We start from the raw sequence: 21,278 nt of genomic DNA, 5'->3' as shown, positions 1-21,278 counted from the left end.
CTCCCGGATCTGGTTAACTATTACCAGGAAGCAACGACTGACAAGGGTGGGGTGATTCAGGACTCTGGGTGCTTTGATCCCCAACACACTACCCACACTTAGCAGTGAATGGGGGTTCTAGGGAGGCAGATGGGCTGGCCCATTTCACCTTTTAAGCCCGTTCCAATTCTGTTTTTCTTTTTCTTTTTTTTAAGACTGGGTCTTGCTGCTCTGTCACCCAGGCTGGAGTGCAGTAGCATCACGCTACTCGGCTCACGGCAGCCTTGACTTCCCGGGCTCAAGCAATCCTCTCACTTCAGCCTCCTGAGTAGCTGGAATTACAGGTATGTGCCACCATGCCAAGCTAACTTTTGTCTTTTGCCATGTTGCCCAGGCTGGTCTCGAACTCCTGAGCTCAAGTGATCCACCTGCCTCAGCCTCCCGAAGTGCTGGGATTACAAGCATGAACCACTGTACCTGGCCTCTGTGTTTTTCAAAAGGACTAAATTCTTTAGACTATTGCAAGGGGGTGGGTGGAACGGGCCTATTTTACCTTCAACATCATCTTGGACATTCACCCCAACCTACTCCGCACTTGGATAAAACACTGGGAGAGACGCACTTTATACCTTCCAGGTCACCTCAGGTTGGCCATACTCCTAAGGGCAGCCTGAAATCTAAACTAATTTAATAGAACATTTCTCACAGCTTTATCTTTACAAATGTTTCACATTTATGTGTGTGTGTGTGTGTGTGTGTTTTCTTTTTCAGAAAGATATTTAGGGAAGATACCAAAGAAAACATGGTTTGATCTGCAAGGAAATTATACTATGCTTCAGGGTCAAGTAGAGGTACCATAGAACTACAGTGACCTGGTTTCCAAACAATAAATCCAGATATACAGGCTATGCAAAGATCTGTGTTACTTCTAGGTGTGAGGGGCAGTCTGGGGTGGTCATAGTTGCAAACTACAATGTTGATGGGTTAAGGAGACAGTACAACAGAACATTCAGAATTGGGAGTGCCTAGTGAATAGGAGTTCTCTCAGCCTTAGGTTATTTTGGGTAGAAAGGGATTATAGAATTGCTCTAAGCCTGGAGTTGGCAAACATTTTCAGGAAAAGGAAGAGAATAAATGTTTGTCTTTATGGCCATACGGTTTCTTTCCCAATTATTATTATTTGTTGTTGTTGTTTTTGAGACAGAGTTTTTCTCTTGTCGCCCAGGCTAGAGTGCAATGGTATGATCTTGGCTCATTGCAACCTTCACCTCCTGGGTTCAAACAATTCTCCTGCCTCAGCCTCCCAAGTAGCTGGGATTATAGGAACCTGCCACCACGCCTGGCTAACTTTTTGTATTTTTAGTAGAGATGGGGTTTCGCCATGTTGGCCAGGCTGGTCTTGAACTCCTGACCACCCAAAGTGCTGGGATTACAGGCGTGAGCCACCATGCCTGACCTCTGTATCAATTATTAACTCTGCCATTGTAGCACTAAAGCAGCTATAGGTAATACGGAAACAAATGGGTATTGCTCTATGCTGATAAAACTTTATTTATGGACACTAAAATTTGATATTCCTATAATTATCATGTGTCACAAAATATACTTTTTCTTTTGATTTTTTCCAACCACTGAAAAATGTAAAAAGCATTCTCAGCTACACCTATACAGAAACAGGAGAGCGGAGAGGGGAACACAGAGGGTAGATTTGGGCTCCAGCTTCCTGCTCTAAACAATTCTCATGCCAGAAAAGACCTTTGTCACTCAGCTGTTCTGAAGAACTTAGCAGAATTGGCCAGGGTGGGGCTGGTCGGTGAGTGGAGTCTGTGCATTGTGAGTTTCTCAGTTAAATAATGTGTATCCATATCAAATGTAAGTTATCAATAGCCCAATGCCCATCTACCCGCTAGAGGCCATGACTGGATATGCTTAGGTTCTTTCTACATGGAAAATCTACAGTCACCTGGCTTCTGTAAACTTGGGAATACTTACACTAGGATCCTATTAACCAAACCAGAGTAAAAGCATAAATTGGCCATTTCTAACTTAGCTCACCCTGCTGTGAAAAAGATTTCAGCCCAAACCTCATTTTTCCAAATCACTTCTGCAGCAAGTGGTGTAAAGGACTGCCTGCTTTGTTTACAATAAAGAAAACTGCTTGTTTTTTTCAAATTCAGATTTTTGTTTGAACAATCTTTGAGTTTTTAAATGCTAATTTATGCCCTTAAAATATGAATTTCTGCTGAGACCCTTCCTCAGTTCTGTATTACATACTTTGCAATGGCCCCTACCTTTAGGTATCTATTTGATTTAACTGGCCAAGTTGCCGTTTTCTTTCCCCTTGTTTGGCTTTTTTCTTTCCCAGAGCCATCACAACAGCTAAGCAGTGAATCATCCTGCCCTTTGTCAATCTTACCTGATTATTGCCATGGCCCTAAAAACTAGCCTAACCACTCTGTGGCCTTATTATCTGATAAAACAGACATATTATTATCTGTGTTGAGCCTGCTGCTAACCAATGTGCTACGTGGAAACTTAATCATAGAATTTTGCAGTAGAAGGAACCTTGGAGATCATCTAAGGCCAACCTCCTCGATACTCAGATGAGAAAGTAAAAGGATGAGAAGTTGTGACTTGCTCAAGGTCACACTGGTGAAGTGGGACAGAAATCTAAAGTGCCTGACTTAACGACCCCAAATTGGTGTTCTCCTCTTTAGAGTCAAGTGTGGAGTTGGTTCAAAGGTGGGAAAAAATGTTTTAGCCCCAAACGTAAAAGCCAATGAAATACACTTCTGTCTATAGAGTTTCTGCTAGTCTTGTGAAATAAAAAAAAAAGAAAAAACTCTTGATGACCTTTCAATTAATATCTGGGGTGAAAATACAATTAAAGTATCCCTAAAGAATAAAAATGGCATCGGCAAATTGGCAACTTCTACACTGCACAGCCAATGAGCAACTTCTGCAGTGCCATTTTTCTGTCTCTTTTAAACTTCCATTTAAAATTCAGAGTATCTGTAGTGCCAGATCAGTCCCACTGCTTAACATCTAGGTCATTTGGCCTGTAATTATACGATTCCTTACAGGGAGGACTTAGTGTTAATATCCCCTGTCATACTAGGATACTCACAAAACAAAATTTGATTTTTTTATCCTTTTTTGGCAAAGAGTTGGAAAAAGTGAAGCAATAATGAAATGTATTTCAGCAATTCTAAGACGCACTCCTCACAACTACCACACATATATTTGAAGACCTCTGGTACCAATAATGTGTTACAGTTTAATTGGGAGCCTCTTATTTTTCTTTTTTAGTAATACTAAAATAATGGAGCATTTTATCTTCAAGAGCATCTTGGATTCAATGAAATATAGTAGTTAAAAAATGGGTTACTGACTCTAGGAATAGTTTTGGATATAGGAAATTTATCATACATGTGTAGGGCTGTCGTCTTTTTCTCTAACTCTGTTAAATGTGTGACCTGCAGTTTGATCTACCAAACATTGGTTTAATAGCACTAAGATGTTTTCATTATGAAAAAGAAGACTTTTTCAAAAGAGCACACAAAAGCAATGAACATGAATCATGATGGAAAACAATGGGTCCACACACCTATTCATACTGTTAACATTTCACCACTAGGCGTGAATTCTCTCTCCGTTCTGTGTCACAGTCATTCATAATGAGGAAGTATTAGCATTTCAGAAGAACATGCAATCAGGCCTGTGCTCGGAATGCATTTCTTCTGCAAATACAGATGTTATACATTATAAATTCCTGTTTATGAAGGGATGATTGAATATCTACCTACCAGTTCATATAATGACATTTTTGTTATTGTTGTTTCCAACAGAATGTAATTTTTTTTCTGAGAATTATAAATTTGAGTTCAGGTACAAATTTTTGAAATAACAAACACAATATTTGTTATTTCCTTTTCTGATCCACGCAGTTAGGCAAGAACAAAATCTCATTTTAATTTCTGAGACTAAGCTTTTTTTAAAAAAAAAACACTTAAATGTATTTTGTTGAATTCTTTTCTGAATTATCAAATTTCAAGTAAGTCTGCCTTCACCGCATTTGCAAAACAGTTTCTATCTTTAAAAGTATGATAGAATAAGCTAGAAAGTAATAACTGGAAATGAAGCACTTACGTTTATAAAATACTGCTTTAAAAGTTATGTGGGGCAGAAGTTCATAGATCTTTTCTAAAACAGTCGCTTCACCCACTAAAGAGGCATTTACATTCCAGACTTGGACGACGTCTTCTCGGTCCCGAACACTGACACTAACTCCTATTACTTCATCATCTGAGGGGAAGACAGGAAAAAAGGAAAAAATGAGTGATACTTTCAAGTCAGTCTGTTTCTAAGAGCTTACTCTTTTTATCTGAAAATTAAGGATAAGATGGAAAAAAGGTGGCACAAGATAACTTGTAAGAAATAATTGTTTCTATGGGGAATCATTGGAGGAAAGCAAGTCAGTGCACAAAAGCTGTAGCAGTCATATCACATTTATCCAGGGACTTAGATAAAGTGTTCCAGCCAAATGCATTTTCCAGATAAGTAATTTACCCTTTTTAACATTACCAAAGCTTTGTGACTATGTCTTACTCTGTTTTGATGTGACTTTTTCTAAAATGGGTTGCATAATTCCCTGCCCTCTGAAAGCCAAGTGAACTGAAATGAACTTTTCCTTGATGCCTTGCTGTCTTTGTTAAGGAGAGCAAGAATTTCTCCTGACTTCCTGCCAAGCTTTCAGGGACCTTGGAGTGGTCAGCGCTATCTGCCCCAACACTAACTGGAGCCAGATTGTGCATTCTCAACTGCTCGTCTGCTTTCTGCGGTTTGCTTGTCTGCTCCTTTCCTGTGAATTCTTCCTGCTTCCTGATGCCTCCCTCTAGAAATCCCTTTTCTGGTTTTGGGCATTATATACTGTGGGCTAGAGAGCCAATGACCATCTGTTAGCACTGTGTATAGAGTGAGAGTAAAATCTTCTGAGTACAGCTCTGCTATTATAGGATTGTCCTTCAATGAATGAACATTAAGGCATTTATCTACATTGATTGAGGTGGACTTTTTTTAAAAAACAAAATTCCAGATCAGGGCTGTCTTGTACATAGTTGAGAACGGCGGATGGATAGTAAGGTGTTATACTGTTTTATCCTCCCTTGCAGCCATTTTTGTTTACATAAATTTGCAGCAAAATGAAACGAATACAAACTTCTGATTCTTTGTTTTCCTTTTTCATGACACGGTAATGCAATACGGTCAGCTCTCTGCACTTTCATAAACAGTATCAATACGTAATACGTGAGAGATAAGCATTATCAATATGAGAAAATTTTGCTTTAGTTAGTACGCTCTGCCTAATTTGCTGGCCTCTGTAAATCTAAATATTCATGCCATCAGTTTTTCCAATTGTCTTCTGGAAGTTAAAACGTTTTAGTATTAGGATATAATTTAAATAAAAACATATCCAATTTACTAAAAGAAATAATCGGCAGTAAAGTAATTCCTTTCTTTTCTCCATTCTTCCCTTCTCTTTCTCCCCCTCTTCCTTCTTTTCTTTTTTAAAATGAATTTGATCCTGGCTAAATGTGTATGACTTGACACTAAAAATGAGTCCACTTATATAAATACTCAAAACCAGGGAAAATTAGCCTATAATGTTAGAAGTTAGACTGGAGGTTACTTTGAAGGAAGGAAAGACAGCAGGGGGGATCCTGGTGGGCTGGTAATGTCCTGCTTGTACATCTGGATGCTAGTTACAGTTGTATGCTTACTTTGTGAATATTAATCAAACTGTACACATATGACGTGTGCAATCTTCTGTATATATGCCACATTTGAACAAAAGAGTCAAAAAACATAGTACCTTATCATGGCCATTCACAGACACTTACTATCCCATCAAGAAAATATTTTTAGATACAGATTCTTTACTTTTTAATTTACACTTTAAAAATAAATCTTGGCAGAGATCAATGTTATATTTTATGTGAAAATAAAAATCATCAAATAAAAAGAGAAGCTTTGCAGTTTACCACTTTCAAGAGCGGCCATGAAGTCACATCACCCTTTTGGGGAAATGTTCATGTCTCCAGCCTTTTAGTGTTGCCCACTTCTACCCTATTGGTCAAAGCGTGATGTACCTGATGTATGCCGAACTGTCAATATTTCAGTTTGGTTTGGCTCTTGGTAACCAGGCACAGTTACTAGCACAGCACTTTCACAAACGGCTCGGTAAAAAAGGGTGCAACTCTTATCCAAAGGCAGATCCATTAGCACACATGTAATATTCATAAGTAGAATCAACCAGCAAAACCTTGATTATTTTAGGGTACTGGCAGCATAAGACATTAGAGCTGGGAGGAGCAACTGCTTAAAGATGAGGGGAGTGAGGCCCAGAGAAATTAGCTGACTTGCTTAAAGTGGCATAGCTAGTTAATGGAAGAGCTAATGGTTAATAGCTAATGGTGCTCTCATGTCCCAAGTCAACCACAAAACAATTGGTCTTCTTTACTCAATATTGGCTATTTATTACCACTTAGACTATTTTTCCCTGGTTCTGGAAACAGGAATAATTCATGCAGAAAACTTCCTCTCCCAGGGATTTATGTGTTTATAATTATACACAGGATACATTTTTGGCTGTATATTATCAAGTTGCTAAATACTTCCTATTAAAACAGAAGGAATCTGTACTTATAGACAAATTTATCTTAACCCAGGTCTTTTTTTTTTTTTTTTTTTTTTTTTTGAAACAGGGTCTCACTCTGTCACCCGGGCTGCAGTAGAGTAGCGATCATAGCTCATTGTAGCCTCTATCTCCTGGGCTCAAGTGATCCTCCCACCGTAGCCTCCAAAGTTGCCGGGGCTATGGGTATATGTCACTACGCCCAGCTAATTTTTGCATTTTTTGTAGAGACAAGGGTCTCTCTATGTTACATAGGGTGGTTTTGAACTCCTGGCCTCAAGTGATCCTCCCATCTTGGTCTCCCAAAGTGCTGGGATTACAGTCGTGGGCCACCACGCCCAGTGCAGGTGTTATCTTAAGTGAATAAAAAGTGGTGTAAGAAGTAAGCAAAACAAAAGTGGAATGATTGGAACTGCTCAGGAGATGAATCTGAAACGTGCCCTGGGACTGGCAAGGCCTACAGGGCTCTCAAACACAGCCCCATCTAAGACATCTGAGGGACAACTGATCATTGTCATTAGCTAAAAAGAAAAACTTAACTGAAAGCTGGGGAAGAAAAATAGTATTCTAAATGTTACTTCAGGGGCATTCAGAAGGAACTACCCCAAAAGAAAACAAAACTTTAAATAAGCAATTAAATTCTGCTCTTTGAATGGGTTCATGATAAACACAAAGCAAAACAAAAGCTTTCTGTTTTGCTCTCAGAAATACCCTGGGTATTTGAAAATGGTCTCCAAAGAAAAGCCCTGAAGAACTTCTGTCTTATCCTCCACCGTGAGATCACGGGATATAATAGTGAGCATGTCCCCACCTACCAATCTAGTCCTCTTTGAGCAGGGGACAGAGAGAACAAGAGGAAGGGGTTAGGGGTTGAGAGGGACAGAGAGGATTGTGCCTGCCCACCTACAAACTTCACTAGACACTGAAGACACTTTCCCCTTCTGGAAGAACTGGAACAGATAAAGGGAACCTACTACCAATTGTGTTAAGGGCCCAGTCAATGTCAGATTTTTCTTTTCTGCCTATTTATTTTGGACAGATGGTTATAGATACTATTAAGCTAAGAGGGAAAAATATACATGAATATGTACATACATACATAAATATGCACATATGTAAATATGCATATGGACACAGACACACATATCTAACACTAAACACCAAAATCACATGAAAAAAAATTGAGTAACTTTGTAGTTCCAAAATAAACAACTTCAAAATATGTAAAAAGTCAAACACGTGATAACAAACTGCTGCAAAAAACAAGCACAAGCCAGGAGCACACGAGGCAGGGCCGGCCGGAGCCGTGGGCTGCTTTACCTGCTGCGGCACAGTCTGTGAACTGTTCCCCGATGGTTGCTAACAGCAACTCTTTCCAAACTGTGGGCTGATATGGGAAAAGAATAAAAAATAAAACAAACAAAATACACATATTTTTAGACAATTATCCCCAGGAGCTAAACAAATTATGTTTTCTTCAACTTCACATGTACTTTCTGTGCCCACACTTGGAGTCCACAGACATCTCCAAATCCTAGGTGCAAACATTTATCACCGTCACATATTTTTCACTGGTTTACAAACAACTTTACACAGATACAAGTAAGGCAAAGTCTGGTAAAAGCTAATCTCTAGTGAAACCCCTGGTGAAATTCAGAAGAATTTCTAGGGAAAAATGCATTCAAATGACTTAAAAATTTCAAATTTCTTTACTTCTCACTGATTCAAAACATAGAAGCTGATTAAATGTGGATGCTGTTAGTAAAATCTTTCTCTTCAAAATCTTTTCTCTGTTTTTCTTACTACTTATAAGGTACTTCAAAGGTTACACAAGCAAAGAACACTTAAGGACAGTTCTTGTTTATTTAATACTAGAGTCTTGGGAAATTCCATTCATTTGAAGCAGACCGTTTATGGCAGGCGATAGAACTTTATGTAAGAATGTATGTAATTTCCCTGGAAGATGCAGTGCACACTCTGGTCTGCCTCCTACCAATGAGAAACACCGGAGTTTCTTTCTCCTCGTGATCTAACAGTGGCATCCAATAGACAGCCACATTATTTCCACACACATTATTTCCTTTGAAAAGTTCTTGGTCCTATTTATCCTCCTTCCTGTGATTCATAGGCTCCAAATTGCCCCCAAACTAGGTTTGAATCCTGAGAGGCTGCTTGCTATCTGCAAACCAGATGGGTTAACAACCTCTCTGATCATCAGTTTCTTTAGGTGAACAAGGAAATAATAATAGGTCTGACCTTCCAGGGCTGTTGTGGGTATGAAATTAGTCAACAAGCGTGCTCAAAGGGCTGAGTACAATGACTGCAATAAAAGGGCTTAACATTTAAGATCCATGCCATAAACAGCTGTGTGTTTGCTATATTCCAAGTGCTCAATACATATTAACTATAATAATAGTGTTTATTATTATGTCCTCACAAGCTTAAAGCAGTCTCACTGAATCTTTAACCAAGGCCATGGCAGTTAGCCAGGGAACTGAAAAGTGACCTTTCATTCTTTTCTTTTCTCTTTCCTAGCCTGTCCCTTCTTGTCTATGTGTCTCCCACCTAGGAATCATTGCTTCCGTTTTCTATCCGTCCAGCTACACTCCTTCAAGCTGTCAGTGATGAAGTTGAGAGCTGGGAGAGGCTGTTAGGGGAAGGGAGACTTCACCCTTCTGCTTTGAATTCAGACAGGATTGGCCCACAAGACTGGATGATGATGAAAAGTAGGCTAAACTGCCTGGGATGAGGGCATTTGCACGGATATGAAAGCGTTATTATTTGTGACCCAATGCAGCCAAGTGAGCTAACAAGGAGAGGACAAAACTGCCTTTCAGCTGCTTTTCAAGGAATGTTGACATCATGATTACTTCTACTAGAGTTCAAAGTCTAGTGTGAGTAAATAAAGAACATGGAAAGGCAAAATTAGTGAAATTTTAAGAACACCTTATATTCCCTCATTCTCTTATATTCTCTGCTCCCCTGATATTTTGCATTATGTATGCCAAATAACAGTAAAACGTTGGAGCTTCAAATCTTGACTAATAGTTTGCACCTTTGACAAATAAATCTCGTCATGTCTTTAGGTATGTGCTTATAAGAAAATGACTCCAGCTCAAGCATATGGGTCCCTGGAGACATTTCAGTTCTTTGAGCTTATCCACATGAAAGAAACCATGAAAAGATGAAACTGCGTAACACTTCCCCTTTGTCCATTTTCAAAGAAGCTTTTTAGTTTCCCAGGGCTTAAGATAACCGATTTTAATGTTCACGTTCATTTCCAGTCAATAAGATGAATTAGAGCTCACTCTGGGAAATCTGGGTTTCTGAGACTTGATCACTGTAAACCAGCATCCCACCAGGTCATCACACCATCCAGGTTCTCATCGGCCCCAGAGGGAGATGGAGCATAGTCTCTCATGAAACCCCAAAAGATGGTGAAATGCCAAACCTCCCTATTCTCTGTGACATGGTCATTCTCAGAACTGCTTTTGCTCCCCCTGTAGAGGAGGGAAGAGCCTTTGGAAGGAAAGATCCTGCTTCTGACTTCGTAAAACCATATGCCACATGTTAGTCATGGCTGTCAAGGGAATGACCACCATAAAGACATTCACCCAGCTTTTCTGTGAAGTTCACAGGCATCTACTCCTGCAGACTGCATGATACAGTCACATATTACACCATGTCTATAGAGAAGCACAATTATACACTTTCAAGGTGACAGTGTAAGGCAGAAAATCATCAAGGTCAGAACAGAATTTCTCACCCCCAGCCTGTTTGGAGACTGCCAGGTAAACAGGCTGTCTGCAAAGCACAAAATGCTGATGACAGGCAGTCAACAACCCCACACCTCGCCGGTTCTAGACGAGGATCAGAAGGAACCTACCGTGCTGTCCTTGGGGACTTTCATCTTCCATACGCCGCCCTTTGCATTACTCTCTTCTTCCCTGGGCCAAAGACCAACGTTTAAAGTTACACTCAGGACTAAGTGATTCTACATACATTTAGATCAAATATCTCTACATACATTTAGTTTAACAACAGATGACCTTAAAAACAAAATAGTTGGGCATTTTTCTTATTTTTGTTTTTTACTTTTTTTTATGGATACATAATAGTTGCACATATTTATGGGGTATATCTGAATTTTTTTTTTTTTTTTTTTTTTTTTTTTTTTGAGACAGTCTTGCTCTGTTGTCCGGGCTGGAGTGCAGTGGCGCCATCTCAGCTCACTGCAAGCTCCGCCTCCCGGGTTCATGCCATTCTCCTGCCTCAGCCTCCCAAGTAGCTGGGACTACAGGCGCCCGCCACCACGTTCAGCTAAATTTTTTTTGTACTTTTAGCAGAGACGGGATTTCACTGTGTTAGCCAGGATGGTCTCGATCTCCCCACCTCGTAATCCACCGGTCTCAGCCTCCCAAAGTTCTGGGATTACAGGCCTGAGCCACAGCACCCGGCCCCTGAATTTTTTTTTAAAGACTAGGTCTCACTCTGCCACCCAGGCAGCAGTGCAGTGGCATGATCATAGCTCACTGTAGCCTTGAACTCCTGGGCTCAAGCAATCCTCTGCCCTCAGCCTCCCAAGAAGCTGGGATTACAGGCATGTGCTATCACACCTGGCTAATTTTAAAAATTTTTTTTAGAGACGGGGTCTCTCTCACTTTGCTGCTCAGGCTCGTCTTGAACTCCTGGCCCCAAGCAATCCTCCCACTTTGGCCTCCCAAAGTGCTGGGATTACAGGCATGAGCCACCACATCTGGCCTACATGTGGTATTTTGATACATGCATACAAGGTGTAATGACTGAATCAGGGTATTTAGGCTATCTATCCGTCACCTCAAGTCTTTATCATTTCCCTGTGTTAGGAACATTCCAATTCCATTCTTTTAGTTATTTCAAAATACATAATAAATTATTGTTAACTATAGTTACCCTATTGTGCTCCAAGACCTCATTGATTCTAACTGTACTTTTGTACCCATTAAGCATCCCCTGTTTATCACCCCCACAACTTCCCAGCTCTGGTAACCATCATTCTACTCTCTTTCTCCATCAGTTCAGGGTTTTTTTTTTTTTTTAGCTCCTACATATCAATGACAGCCTGAGGTATGTGTCTTTCCATGCCTGGTTTATCTCACTTAATATAGTGTTCTCCAATTCCATCCATGTTGTTGCAAATGGCAGAATTTCATTTTTCTGATGGCTGAATACTATTCCATGGTGTACATGTACCATATTTTCTTTAGTCATTCATCTCTTGATGGACACTTAGGTTGATTCCATATCTTGGCTCTTGTGAATGGTACTACAATAAACATGGAAGTGTAGACATCTCTTCGACATACAGATTTCCCTTCTTTGGGGTATATATCTGGCAGTGGGACTGCTGAATCATGGACAGTTCTGTTTAGTCTTTTGAGGAACCTCCATACTGTTCTCCATAGTTGGCTGTGCTAATCTACATTTCCACCAACAGTGTACGAGGGCTCCCCTTTCTCCACACCCTCACCAGCATTCATTATTACCTGTCTTTTGGATAAAAGCCATTTTAACGGGGGTAAGATTGGGCATTTTTCAATAAACTCTTCCCCAGTCCTTTTGTTGGAAACAGAAGCAGATTAATGTAAAAAGAAGGAGCTAGGGATGGAGAGGGAAGAAAGTGGCATTCAGTGGCTACATGGGCAGGGAGGGTGATAGGACTTGAGATCCTCATCCTGAAAGGGCTGGTGCAGAGAGGCTCGCTTGACTCTGGGGATGCACAACAAATACAGCTGCCACAAGGGAAGGCCCTTACACTTCCATGTCATGGTCATGACACTATCTCATGTGATTCTCCTATCAACCATGTATCAAAGCCTCATAGGTGTCCCTGTGGGGGACATCTGCTGTGTGTCACTTTTTAATATCTGCTCCCTTTCTGGTAAGAGCATCCCAGTTTCCCTCTAAAGAGCCACCTGCCGCCTACTGTTCTGTGAGATCCACTCAGGCACGGTTGACTCCACGTCCTAGCTTCAAAGATGGGCTTCTGACCCAGGCTAGCCTATGAGAGTACTGCCTCTTCTTAGTCTTTGTGATTGGCCAAAAATGGAAAGGGAACCCAAAGTGGGAGAATGAGAGCCAGCCCTGGGATTTTATCTGGGCTCATGAGTACTGACAATGGTAAAATTGCAGGGCTTAAGACCAGAGCATAGGAAGGCAACTTTGCTACCTCAGATGGGGGAAAATTAAACCAATGTAGAATGAAGCAGAATAATTCTGGTGGGGACCATCAGATTCCTGACAACATGAGCTGGATCTGCCAGAAACTACCCCTACCAGTGAACTTCCCAGTCACAGGTTAAAAACATATTCAATTTTTTTTGCTCGAATTACATTTCTGATGGCTGAGCCTGGTGGCTCATGCCTGTAATCCCAGCACTTTAGAAGGCTGAGGCGGGCAGATCACTTGAGCCCAGGAGTTCAAGACCAGCCTGGGAAACAAGGTGAAATTCCATCTCTACCAAAAATGAAAAATAAAAAATTAGTTGGGGGTGGTGACACACACCTGTAGTCTCAGCTACTTGGGAGGCTGAGGCGGGAGGTTCACCTGAGCCTGGGAGGTCAAGCCTGTGGTGAGCCGTGATGGTGCCATAGCACTCCAGCCTTGGTGATAGAGTGAGACCTGGTCTCAAAAAAAAGAAACCAACCAAACAAAAACAACAAAAAAACCCCACAAAAACAAATTAGGTTTCTGTCATTTGCTACTAATCAAGATGAGGTACATTTCCATTTTATTAACGAGTAAATAATGCAGAAAGACTGAATGACATGACATAAAGATTTATTACTAATTGGGACTCCAGCCTGGGCAAACTAACTTACTGTCGATCTTCATCACTACATCAAGCTATTAAAGAAGGAGGACACTTACCCCCAGACCCTGGGCCATGATTTATATCATAGACTTTCTATGTTGTCCATGTGAGACACACATCTCAGGTGATATGATCTTTTATGAGGTTCACAAACATTTCCCTCCCACCTTGACCTTAAATTACACGTTAGACACTTACCAAAGTGGTCGCCTCTCTCCTCTCATTAAATGATAACTACATCTCAAAGGCAGGCTAGTCACAGGAGGGATATTATTGTATACACTCCAAAATATCTTTAAAAGAAAAACAAACACATTGTTTAATATACCCAGCATTGATTTATTATGCTGTTAGATTATCAAATTAATGCATTGAAGAAAAATTTTGATTCTCATTGTTTTATCCATTCAAAATAGATTTTTCTCAGTATCCCTTCTAATTCTCTGTTAGACAATGTAACAGAACATTAAAGAATGCTGGGCTTGGTGGCTCACGCCTGTAATCCCAGCACTTCGGGAGGCCGAGGCAAGTGGATTACTTGAGCCCAGGAGTTCGAGACCAACCTGGGCAATGTGGCAAGATCCCATCTCTACAAAAAATACAAAAAATTAGCTGGGCATGGTGACACACGCCTGTAGTCCCAACTACCTAGGAGGCTGAGGTGGGAGGATAGCTTGAGCCTGGGAAGTCGAGGCTGCAGGTGAGCCAAGATCGCACCACTGCATTCCAACTTGGGCAACAGGAGTGAGACCCTGCCTCAAAAAAACAAAAACACAACAAGAAGAAGAAAAGATGTTCCTTGCTGATGCTGTGCCAAGTTCTATGTTTCAGGAAGCTATGGTTATTAAGCAAACATTCCTATGCAACATGTCTACAGATAAAACTGGAAAGGACTTTGCTAATGATTTTTCTGGCAGCTAGGTAGTATCCACTAAAGCCTTTAGTACTGAATATATGTACTGAACATATTTATAACTATTTTGTTACAATAGACCCTGTCTTCAACATGGTGAAATCCCATCTCTACTAAAAATACAAAAAATTAGCCAGGCGTGGTGCCAGACGCCTATCATCCCAGCTACTTGGGAGGCTGAGGCAGGAGAATCACTTGAACCCAGGAGGCAGAGGTTGCAGTGAGCCGAGATCACACCATTGCACTCCAGCCTGGCCAACAGGGCGAGACTCCGTTTAAAAAAAAAAAAAAATCAACTCTGTCTTCTCTACAAGCCTGGAAGGAGTGTGTGATGCTATGGCTTGGGGGTTGAGGGATAAAGGAGATGGCAAAGAGAACTACCTTAGACACTCTGTATGCCCCTTATCTCTCCCCTGCTAAAGGAACAGGGAACAGCTCAGGTGCTGAAGCAACAAGCTGCGCAAGATACACAGTGTTATGGATTGCACGTCTGTGTCTTCTCCACATTCATATGCTGAAACCCTAACTACCAATAGGATGGTGTTAGCACGTGGGGCCTCTGGGAGGTAATCAGGTCATGAGGGTTTAGCCACCATGACAGGCTTGGTGTCCTTATGAGAAGATGAAGAGAGCCAGCCCTCCCTCTGGCATGTGAAGATACAAGGAGAGGATGGCTATGTACAAACCAGGAAGAGGGCCCTCACCTGGATGTGCCCATGCTCGCACCCTAATCTCAGACTTCCAGGCTCCAGAACTGTGAGAAACAAGGGTTTGTTGCATAAACTGCCCAGTCTATGGTTTTTGGTTATAGTAGCCTGAACTAAGACACAGGGCATCTGGTAAACAGAAATAGATTATACAAAAATAATAAAGTAATAGTAAAATAGGAAGTCTTGGCAAAGACAAGTGATCTAGAGCTGTTCTCTGAGCCAGGCTTTGTTCTATGAACAATTACATGTTTATGCAATTTATCCTAATGACAGTCTTAGGAGGAGGTATGATTATTATCCTTTTTTTAAAGATAAGGACACCAGGCAGAGATGAACCTGCCCAAGAGTCAGTTTGGTATGACCATGAGGATTAGGATGAGGATTGAGGCTATGAAGAAGAGAACACTTCCCCATTTGTTTGGAGTAGGTAATAGAATTACTATGCTACGAGTGCTATGCACAGAATTACTGTGCAAATAAGAAATATTGTTCTGTGTGGTGAGGTAAGCATAGGGTGATCATCTGGGTCTCCCAGTAGGTCTGAGGAAAGCAGCACGAGTAAAAGAGCAATTAGAAAAATCAATCCTAGGGCTCATGAACTGAGTCACATTGGTGAAATGGAATTTTATCTATGTTGAATGATAATCCTGCTGGGTTGTTCAAGCCTGTTTTGTGTTTAAAAAAATAATAAAGCCGAATTAACTACCAAGGTGGCAATGATGAACTACAAGATCAAATTGAAGGCAAAAAACTACAGGATGATAGATGTATTAATTGAGAATCCACCTTGGCTCCCTTCTACTAAAATGGTGCTAGTGTAGCGAGCAGTTAAAAGCTACTGTAATAACAGTGGCTCCTCAAACACACATCTGTCTCTATGGAGGTACCTATCCTGTAAATGCTTTGCTATTTGTACAAATAAGATTATTCCAATATTTCCATTTCTGTGGTGTGAGGGTAGGTAGGCAGGGCTGGAATCTGAATCCAGGCAATTTGATTCCCAAACCTCTGTTCCTAACCACTCAGCTATTTTCTTCGAACATATTACTGTGTTTTTGACACATCTTTCTCCAATCTTAGCAGCCAAGAATCAGGTCATGAAGCCACAGAAAGAGGGACACATGTTGAAGATGTTTTTCCACCAGTAAGATGCCCATAATTCACAAGAGGCTGGTGGTTGTCAACTCCAGCCTGAGAACCCAGTTACGATGTGGCAATGACCTCTGTAGAATTTATGCACAAAATAACATTAAGATGAAAACCCCTGTCTAAGGTAAAACTAAGAGGACTTTGGTGCTGGCAAGCTTCAAGTCTCCTCAAAGGCATCACAAACCAAAGTTCCTGCCGTCATACCCCTGTCAAAGTTGTCAAATCTTGACTTTTTAACCTAGTACTTGAAGCACATTGAAAAAATACAACAAAACACTTCTTCCATTTCAAAGATCAGAAAAACACTAAAGATCATGCTAAGGATTGGAGCTTTAGAAGCTTCTCTTGAAAACAAAAGCAGACAACTGATTCTGCTTGGTTTGGCAAATTTGACAGGAAGAGATTACAGCCCAAGAAGATCAGTGATAGACTTAACATATTCATTAAAACACATATTTGTACATTTTTGCTGAGCATAAAATAGGAGCAAAATATCCGGTCACACCATTAAAAAAAAAAAAAAGCCCTATTTGAAAAGCATGTGTCATTAAACTGGTCTGTTTCCCTGTTGCAAACCTCATCCAATGCGTAGAATATTTGTGAAATATGTCTGCTGGTGAAATACCTACAGGAAGGAATCTAGCATTACTCAGCTCCTGAAAACCTCTTCCGCCCTTGCAGAAGTGAAAGGTCTGCTACAGCGGAAGCCTGGTAATTCAAGATTATACTCTCTGTAACACATCTTGAAAATGGAAACACTTAAATTTTACTATATATAAAATCTTGCAAATAGATTTCAAAAGCCTTTAGGCTTATAATTAATTCTGTTAGACTTGCAAATCGAAGATTGCAGTAAAAGTAAAACTAAGCACAATGTTTATTAATGATGGTTAAATGCTTTTTTTTTTCCCAAAAGCCTTGATAATCACCCTAGGACTAGGAGAGGTATAAAAGTTGAACATCATTCATTCAGTCAACATCTGTGACCATCAGTTGTGAACAGAGCACTGTCACGAGTCCTTGGGGAACTTAGCCGAATGCAGGAGGGTCAGCTTTTGACCACAGCAATCCACTCCTTGGGAGGTATGTTCTGGAACACCAATCTGGCACCTCTCCTTGAGAAACTGAGGCAGGGAAGACACCTGTCCAATGGAGTCTAATACCTGGATTTAAGACCTAGGTTCTCAGGATAACCTTCACAAGTCATGTAGCCCTTGAAACCCAAGTTGCCTCCTCTGTATAAGGATACAGCTATTTCACTGGAAAATGTAATGATGAAACGCAAAGTGAAAGCACTTGCTAGGCCTAAGGAAGGAAGCAAAGTATGGTTAGACCCATTAATATGCTGACCACCTGATAAATCCCCAATCTGTTAGTACCGATTGGAGCAACTATGCCCCACCTGACAGCCTTCTGCCAAATAGATAATCATTCATTACCAAGAAAACCAGCAAATTTTCTACTCAATTTCCTACTGGAATGTTCTGAAGAAAAACAATGCACTTGGAAATTCTTCAGAAGAAAAGATGTCATGTGTTGACAGACAACAAAGTGATATGTCTGTTTTGTAAAGCAAACCAGAAACAAAACCACCCAGCAAACACACCTCAGGAAAAAAAAAAATATTCCAGGATTTATTCCAAGGTTGTGGCATGTGTAGCAGGAGAGTATTTCCAGAAAAACAAAACAAATATTTTTGCTCATTAGGTATTATTAGTTGCATGCGGCTTCCCACCAACTGAATCAGTGGTATTTATGGGCAGGGCCAATAGGCATCTGAACCGAATAGGCAACTGAAGAGTTTAATGGATGTTTCTAACTCACAGCAGACACAAAGGCTGAAAGCAAAGTGCTTCTGATTTACAAGAGCTGGGTACTTGAGAGAGAAATGGGTTTTCCTTTGAATTCCAAAAAGGGCTTGGCTTAAAGAGAGAGCCCAAGTGTGGAGTTGTGATCATAGAGTAAATGAGATGTGACAGGATGTGAGGGTAATTTCCCACCACACAGAAAGTCAGTTAGTAAAAACCAACTCTGGGTTGGGGAGTTAAAAGCTTGGAGTGAGAAGACAGTGGGGTTAAAACCTTGAAAGGATGGGAGAGAGCCCCACCCAAAGTTTGGGGATGTCTAGAGCAGAGGACTGTGGAACCTGCTTCCTGGTACAGCCCAAGAGGCTCCAAGACTCCCAGAAAAGGCCCTCACTCCTACAGTGCTGGGCAACATGGCAGTCAGGTCTGAGAACAGCTGTGAAGGCAGGAGGGGTTATTCTTGCCGGGAGGGCGTGCCACAACCTTATAGAGTTCCCCTCATTCTGGGGGGGTAGGGGGAAGGCAGCCAACATTTCCTAAATCTCCAATCTGGAGCTTGAAATTGCTAGAAAGCCTAAGGACAACAGGGCCTGGGGTCTGGATGTGTGTGTACATAGCAGGGGTCTTCATGACATGAGGTTACAGCAGGGCCAAAGGTGGTGGGCATGGCCCAAGGTCAGGAGGGGTCGGGGTATTTCTGCATAGGCCTGTACATATGGAGAAGGAGAAGAGGGTGGTCATTTTCCCCAAAAGAGATTTAAATTAGAAGAGACCCAGTTTCACAGTTGAAGTGACTAAATTACTTTTAATTAGCCAGGTCAAATCTCAACCCACCCCAATACACAGACACAATGGCCTCCACTGAGAATGTGGAGGAATACAAGCAATTTAATTTCAGTTATATTTCTTCATAACTGGATTGTAGCTATAGATGTTGATCCTATTATGCATATAATGAATAAACTAAATGATGGATAAAGAATCTTGATGCGAAGTCTGTGCTACACAGAACTATGAACTATGAACTATGAAGTGGACCTGGATGCAGGTCCTTCTCTTTCTCTCTTTTCAGTGTTGGCTTTCTTCCTGTCTACCCTCAGGCCCCTCCCTTCACCCAAGTGGTTCACTCCAGGTCATTCTGTTGCAGGACACCACACACCATGGGCTGTCTTGCTGTGTCCAGAGCAGCAAGTACTTGGAATCAATCTTTCCACCATCCTCCATGACAAATACTGACCTAGAAAATCTTTTCTTCTGAAGGAAGAGCCCTCATTTCCCAAGGGTTTGGAAAGCAATCTGCGAGCCTAACAGGCGGCTTGACCTGCTGATATGAAGTCTTGATATTATCGACAGCACACAGGATAGGTTTGGCATATGCAGGGGAAACATTTTCTTAATTTCAATAGGTTATATATACTCTTTATGAAGACTTTCTGCTTATGATAAACGATGTTGAATTTCCACCTATAGAGGAAATATGCTTTCTGTTTTATGCAAATTTAAATAAGAAGTCAAGTTATAAGAAATACTGGGTAGAACGTACTACAGGTGAGATAAGTGTGGCAAAATCTTTAAGGTGATACATCAAATAACTGACGTTCGAGACAGAGTGCTGTACAGGAATGAGTTTTCAGGGGTGGAATTGTTAGTCTTGTAGCAGATAAGGCTGAAAGAAACTGGACAAGGGAGACTTCTCTTGCAAATCACAAATGGCAGGTAGCTCTTCATTCTCCAACAGGTAAAATAGGGCTTGTTCAAAAGCGGTGTTCTATTTTTTTTTACCCCAGAGATGTGAGTCTTGCCATGTTGCCCAGGCTGAACTCGAACTCCTGGGCTCACGCAATCCTCCCACCTCAGCTTCCTGAATAGCTGAGATCACAGGCATGAGCCAATGCCCCTGGCTAAAAGCCATTTTCTATTCTGCACTGCAACCACTGAGGATGCAAAACCACAGGAGAAATGTGGAAAATTTGGACAGGTTCACAAAAGAGTAAGAGAATCAATAAGCACCTGGGAAATATGCCTAGATGTAAAATGGAATTTTCCAAGAAAGGTAGGAAAGTAGAAATGAACTTAACTCCAGGCAGAGAGAATTATTATTTGGTGTGATGAAAGTGTCCTCAGCAGGGGTTCCCAGGTCCTTTGGAGGCTGAGTCTCCTCCAATCCTCAATCACGGGGAGTAAAAGAAAGAGAACTGGACTGGAAGTGGTGGGAATTCCAGTTCTAGAGGCATGACATGATTGGCTCTTTCCACTGAATGTTTGGGCCACTTACCTCCAGCCTTAGTCTCCTCAACTAATAGATGGGGTAACAATTCCTTTCCCAAACCCATCTACTTTGATTTGCTAAAGGGCCTCCAAGTATAAAAAGACACAGATGTCTTTAATAAGGCAATCATTAATATCACATGATTTTTACCTTTCATCTAAACACATATGGGAGGAAAACACAGACATAACTGGAGAAGCAGTTTTTTTAGTGCTAACGGAGTGAGAGTAAAAGAATCAACGTACAGGCCAAAGTGGTTCATGCCTGTAATCTCAGCACTTTGGGAGGTCAAGGAGGGAACACAGCTTGAGGTCAGAAATTCGAGACTAGCCTGAGCAACACAGCAAGACCCCATCTCTACAAAAAAAATAAAATAATTTAACTGGGTGTGGTAGCACATGGCTGTAGTCCTAGATACTTGGGAGGAGGCTGGGGTGGGAGGATCTCTTGAGACCAGAGTTTGAGGCTGTAGTGAGCTATAATTGCACCACTGCACTCCTGCCTGGGTGACAAAGTGAGACCCTGTTTCTGAAGAAAAAAAAATTAATATACAATCCTAGAATAAAATAAAAAGACAGTGGGACAAAAGCATATCCTCAAATTACTGACAAGATAGTATCCTGGCCAGCTCTTAAATACTAAGGACAATTTATCAGCTGTTAAGGACACTCGCAGGCTGAAATCTCAAAAGTTATTGATAAGTTAAATATCTTTACATACACCTCTGTGTTAGCAGTGGTGCAATCCAGAGTATAATCACTTGAAATAAATAATCTAGAAGCAGTGGTATATAGTTTCCTGATATAAAATACGACTGAAGAAAGCATGAAAAGATATCTCAGTAGAAGTAGACAAATTATGGCAGATGATTGGGTATTTACTATGGCTTTTTACCTCAATGTATC

The 21,278-nt window shown here is 41.0% G+C and overlaps 1 protein-coding gene across 3 annotated transcripts in view; it reads right to left on the bottom strand.

The window, feature by feature from the left end:
* Nucleotides 1-21,278, bottom strand: part of EIF4E3 (eukaryotic translation initiation factor 4E family member 3) — a 122,753-nt gene that overhangs the window by 82,966 nt on the left and 18,509 nt on the right. For 2 of the 3 annotated variants that reach the window (XM_055260637.2, XM_055260638.2), the window contains exons 3-6: nucleotides 13,726-13,820; nucleotides 10,560-10,620; nucleotides 7,994-8,060; nucleotides 4,129-4,284 (exon numbers count right to left, since the gene is read on the bottom strand). In XM_055260637.2, the coding sequence (XP_055116612.1) occupies nucleotides 4,129-4,284; nucleotides 7,994-8,060; nucleotides 10,560-10,620; nucleotides 13,726-13,820 (379 nt within the window). Of the gene's footprint in view, nucleotides 1-3,619; nucleotides 3,720-4,128; nucleotides 4,285-7,993; nucleotides 8,061-10,559; nucleotides 10,621-13,725; nucleotides 13,821-21,278 lie in introns of those variants that run through there. The other variant, XM_063630747.1, reaches the window with a different exon arrangement.

This window comes from Symphalangus syndactylus, chromosome 21 (assembly GCF_028878055.3).
Source record: "Symphalangus syndactylus isolate Jambi chromosome 21, NHGRI_mSymSyn1-v2.1_pri, whole genome shotgun sequence".
NCBI classification, from domain to species: domain Eukaryota; kingdom Metazoa; phylum Chordata; class Mammalia; order Primates; family Hylobatidae; genus Symphalangus; species Symphalangus syndactylus.
Note: the sequence above shows the minus strand (reverse complement) of the source record. Positions and strands in the feature narration are given on the sequence as shown.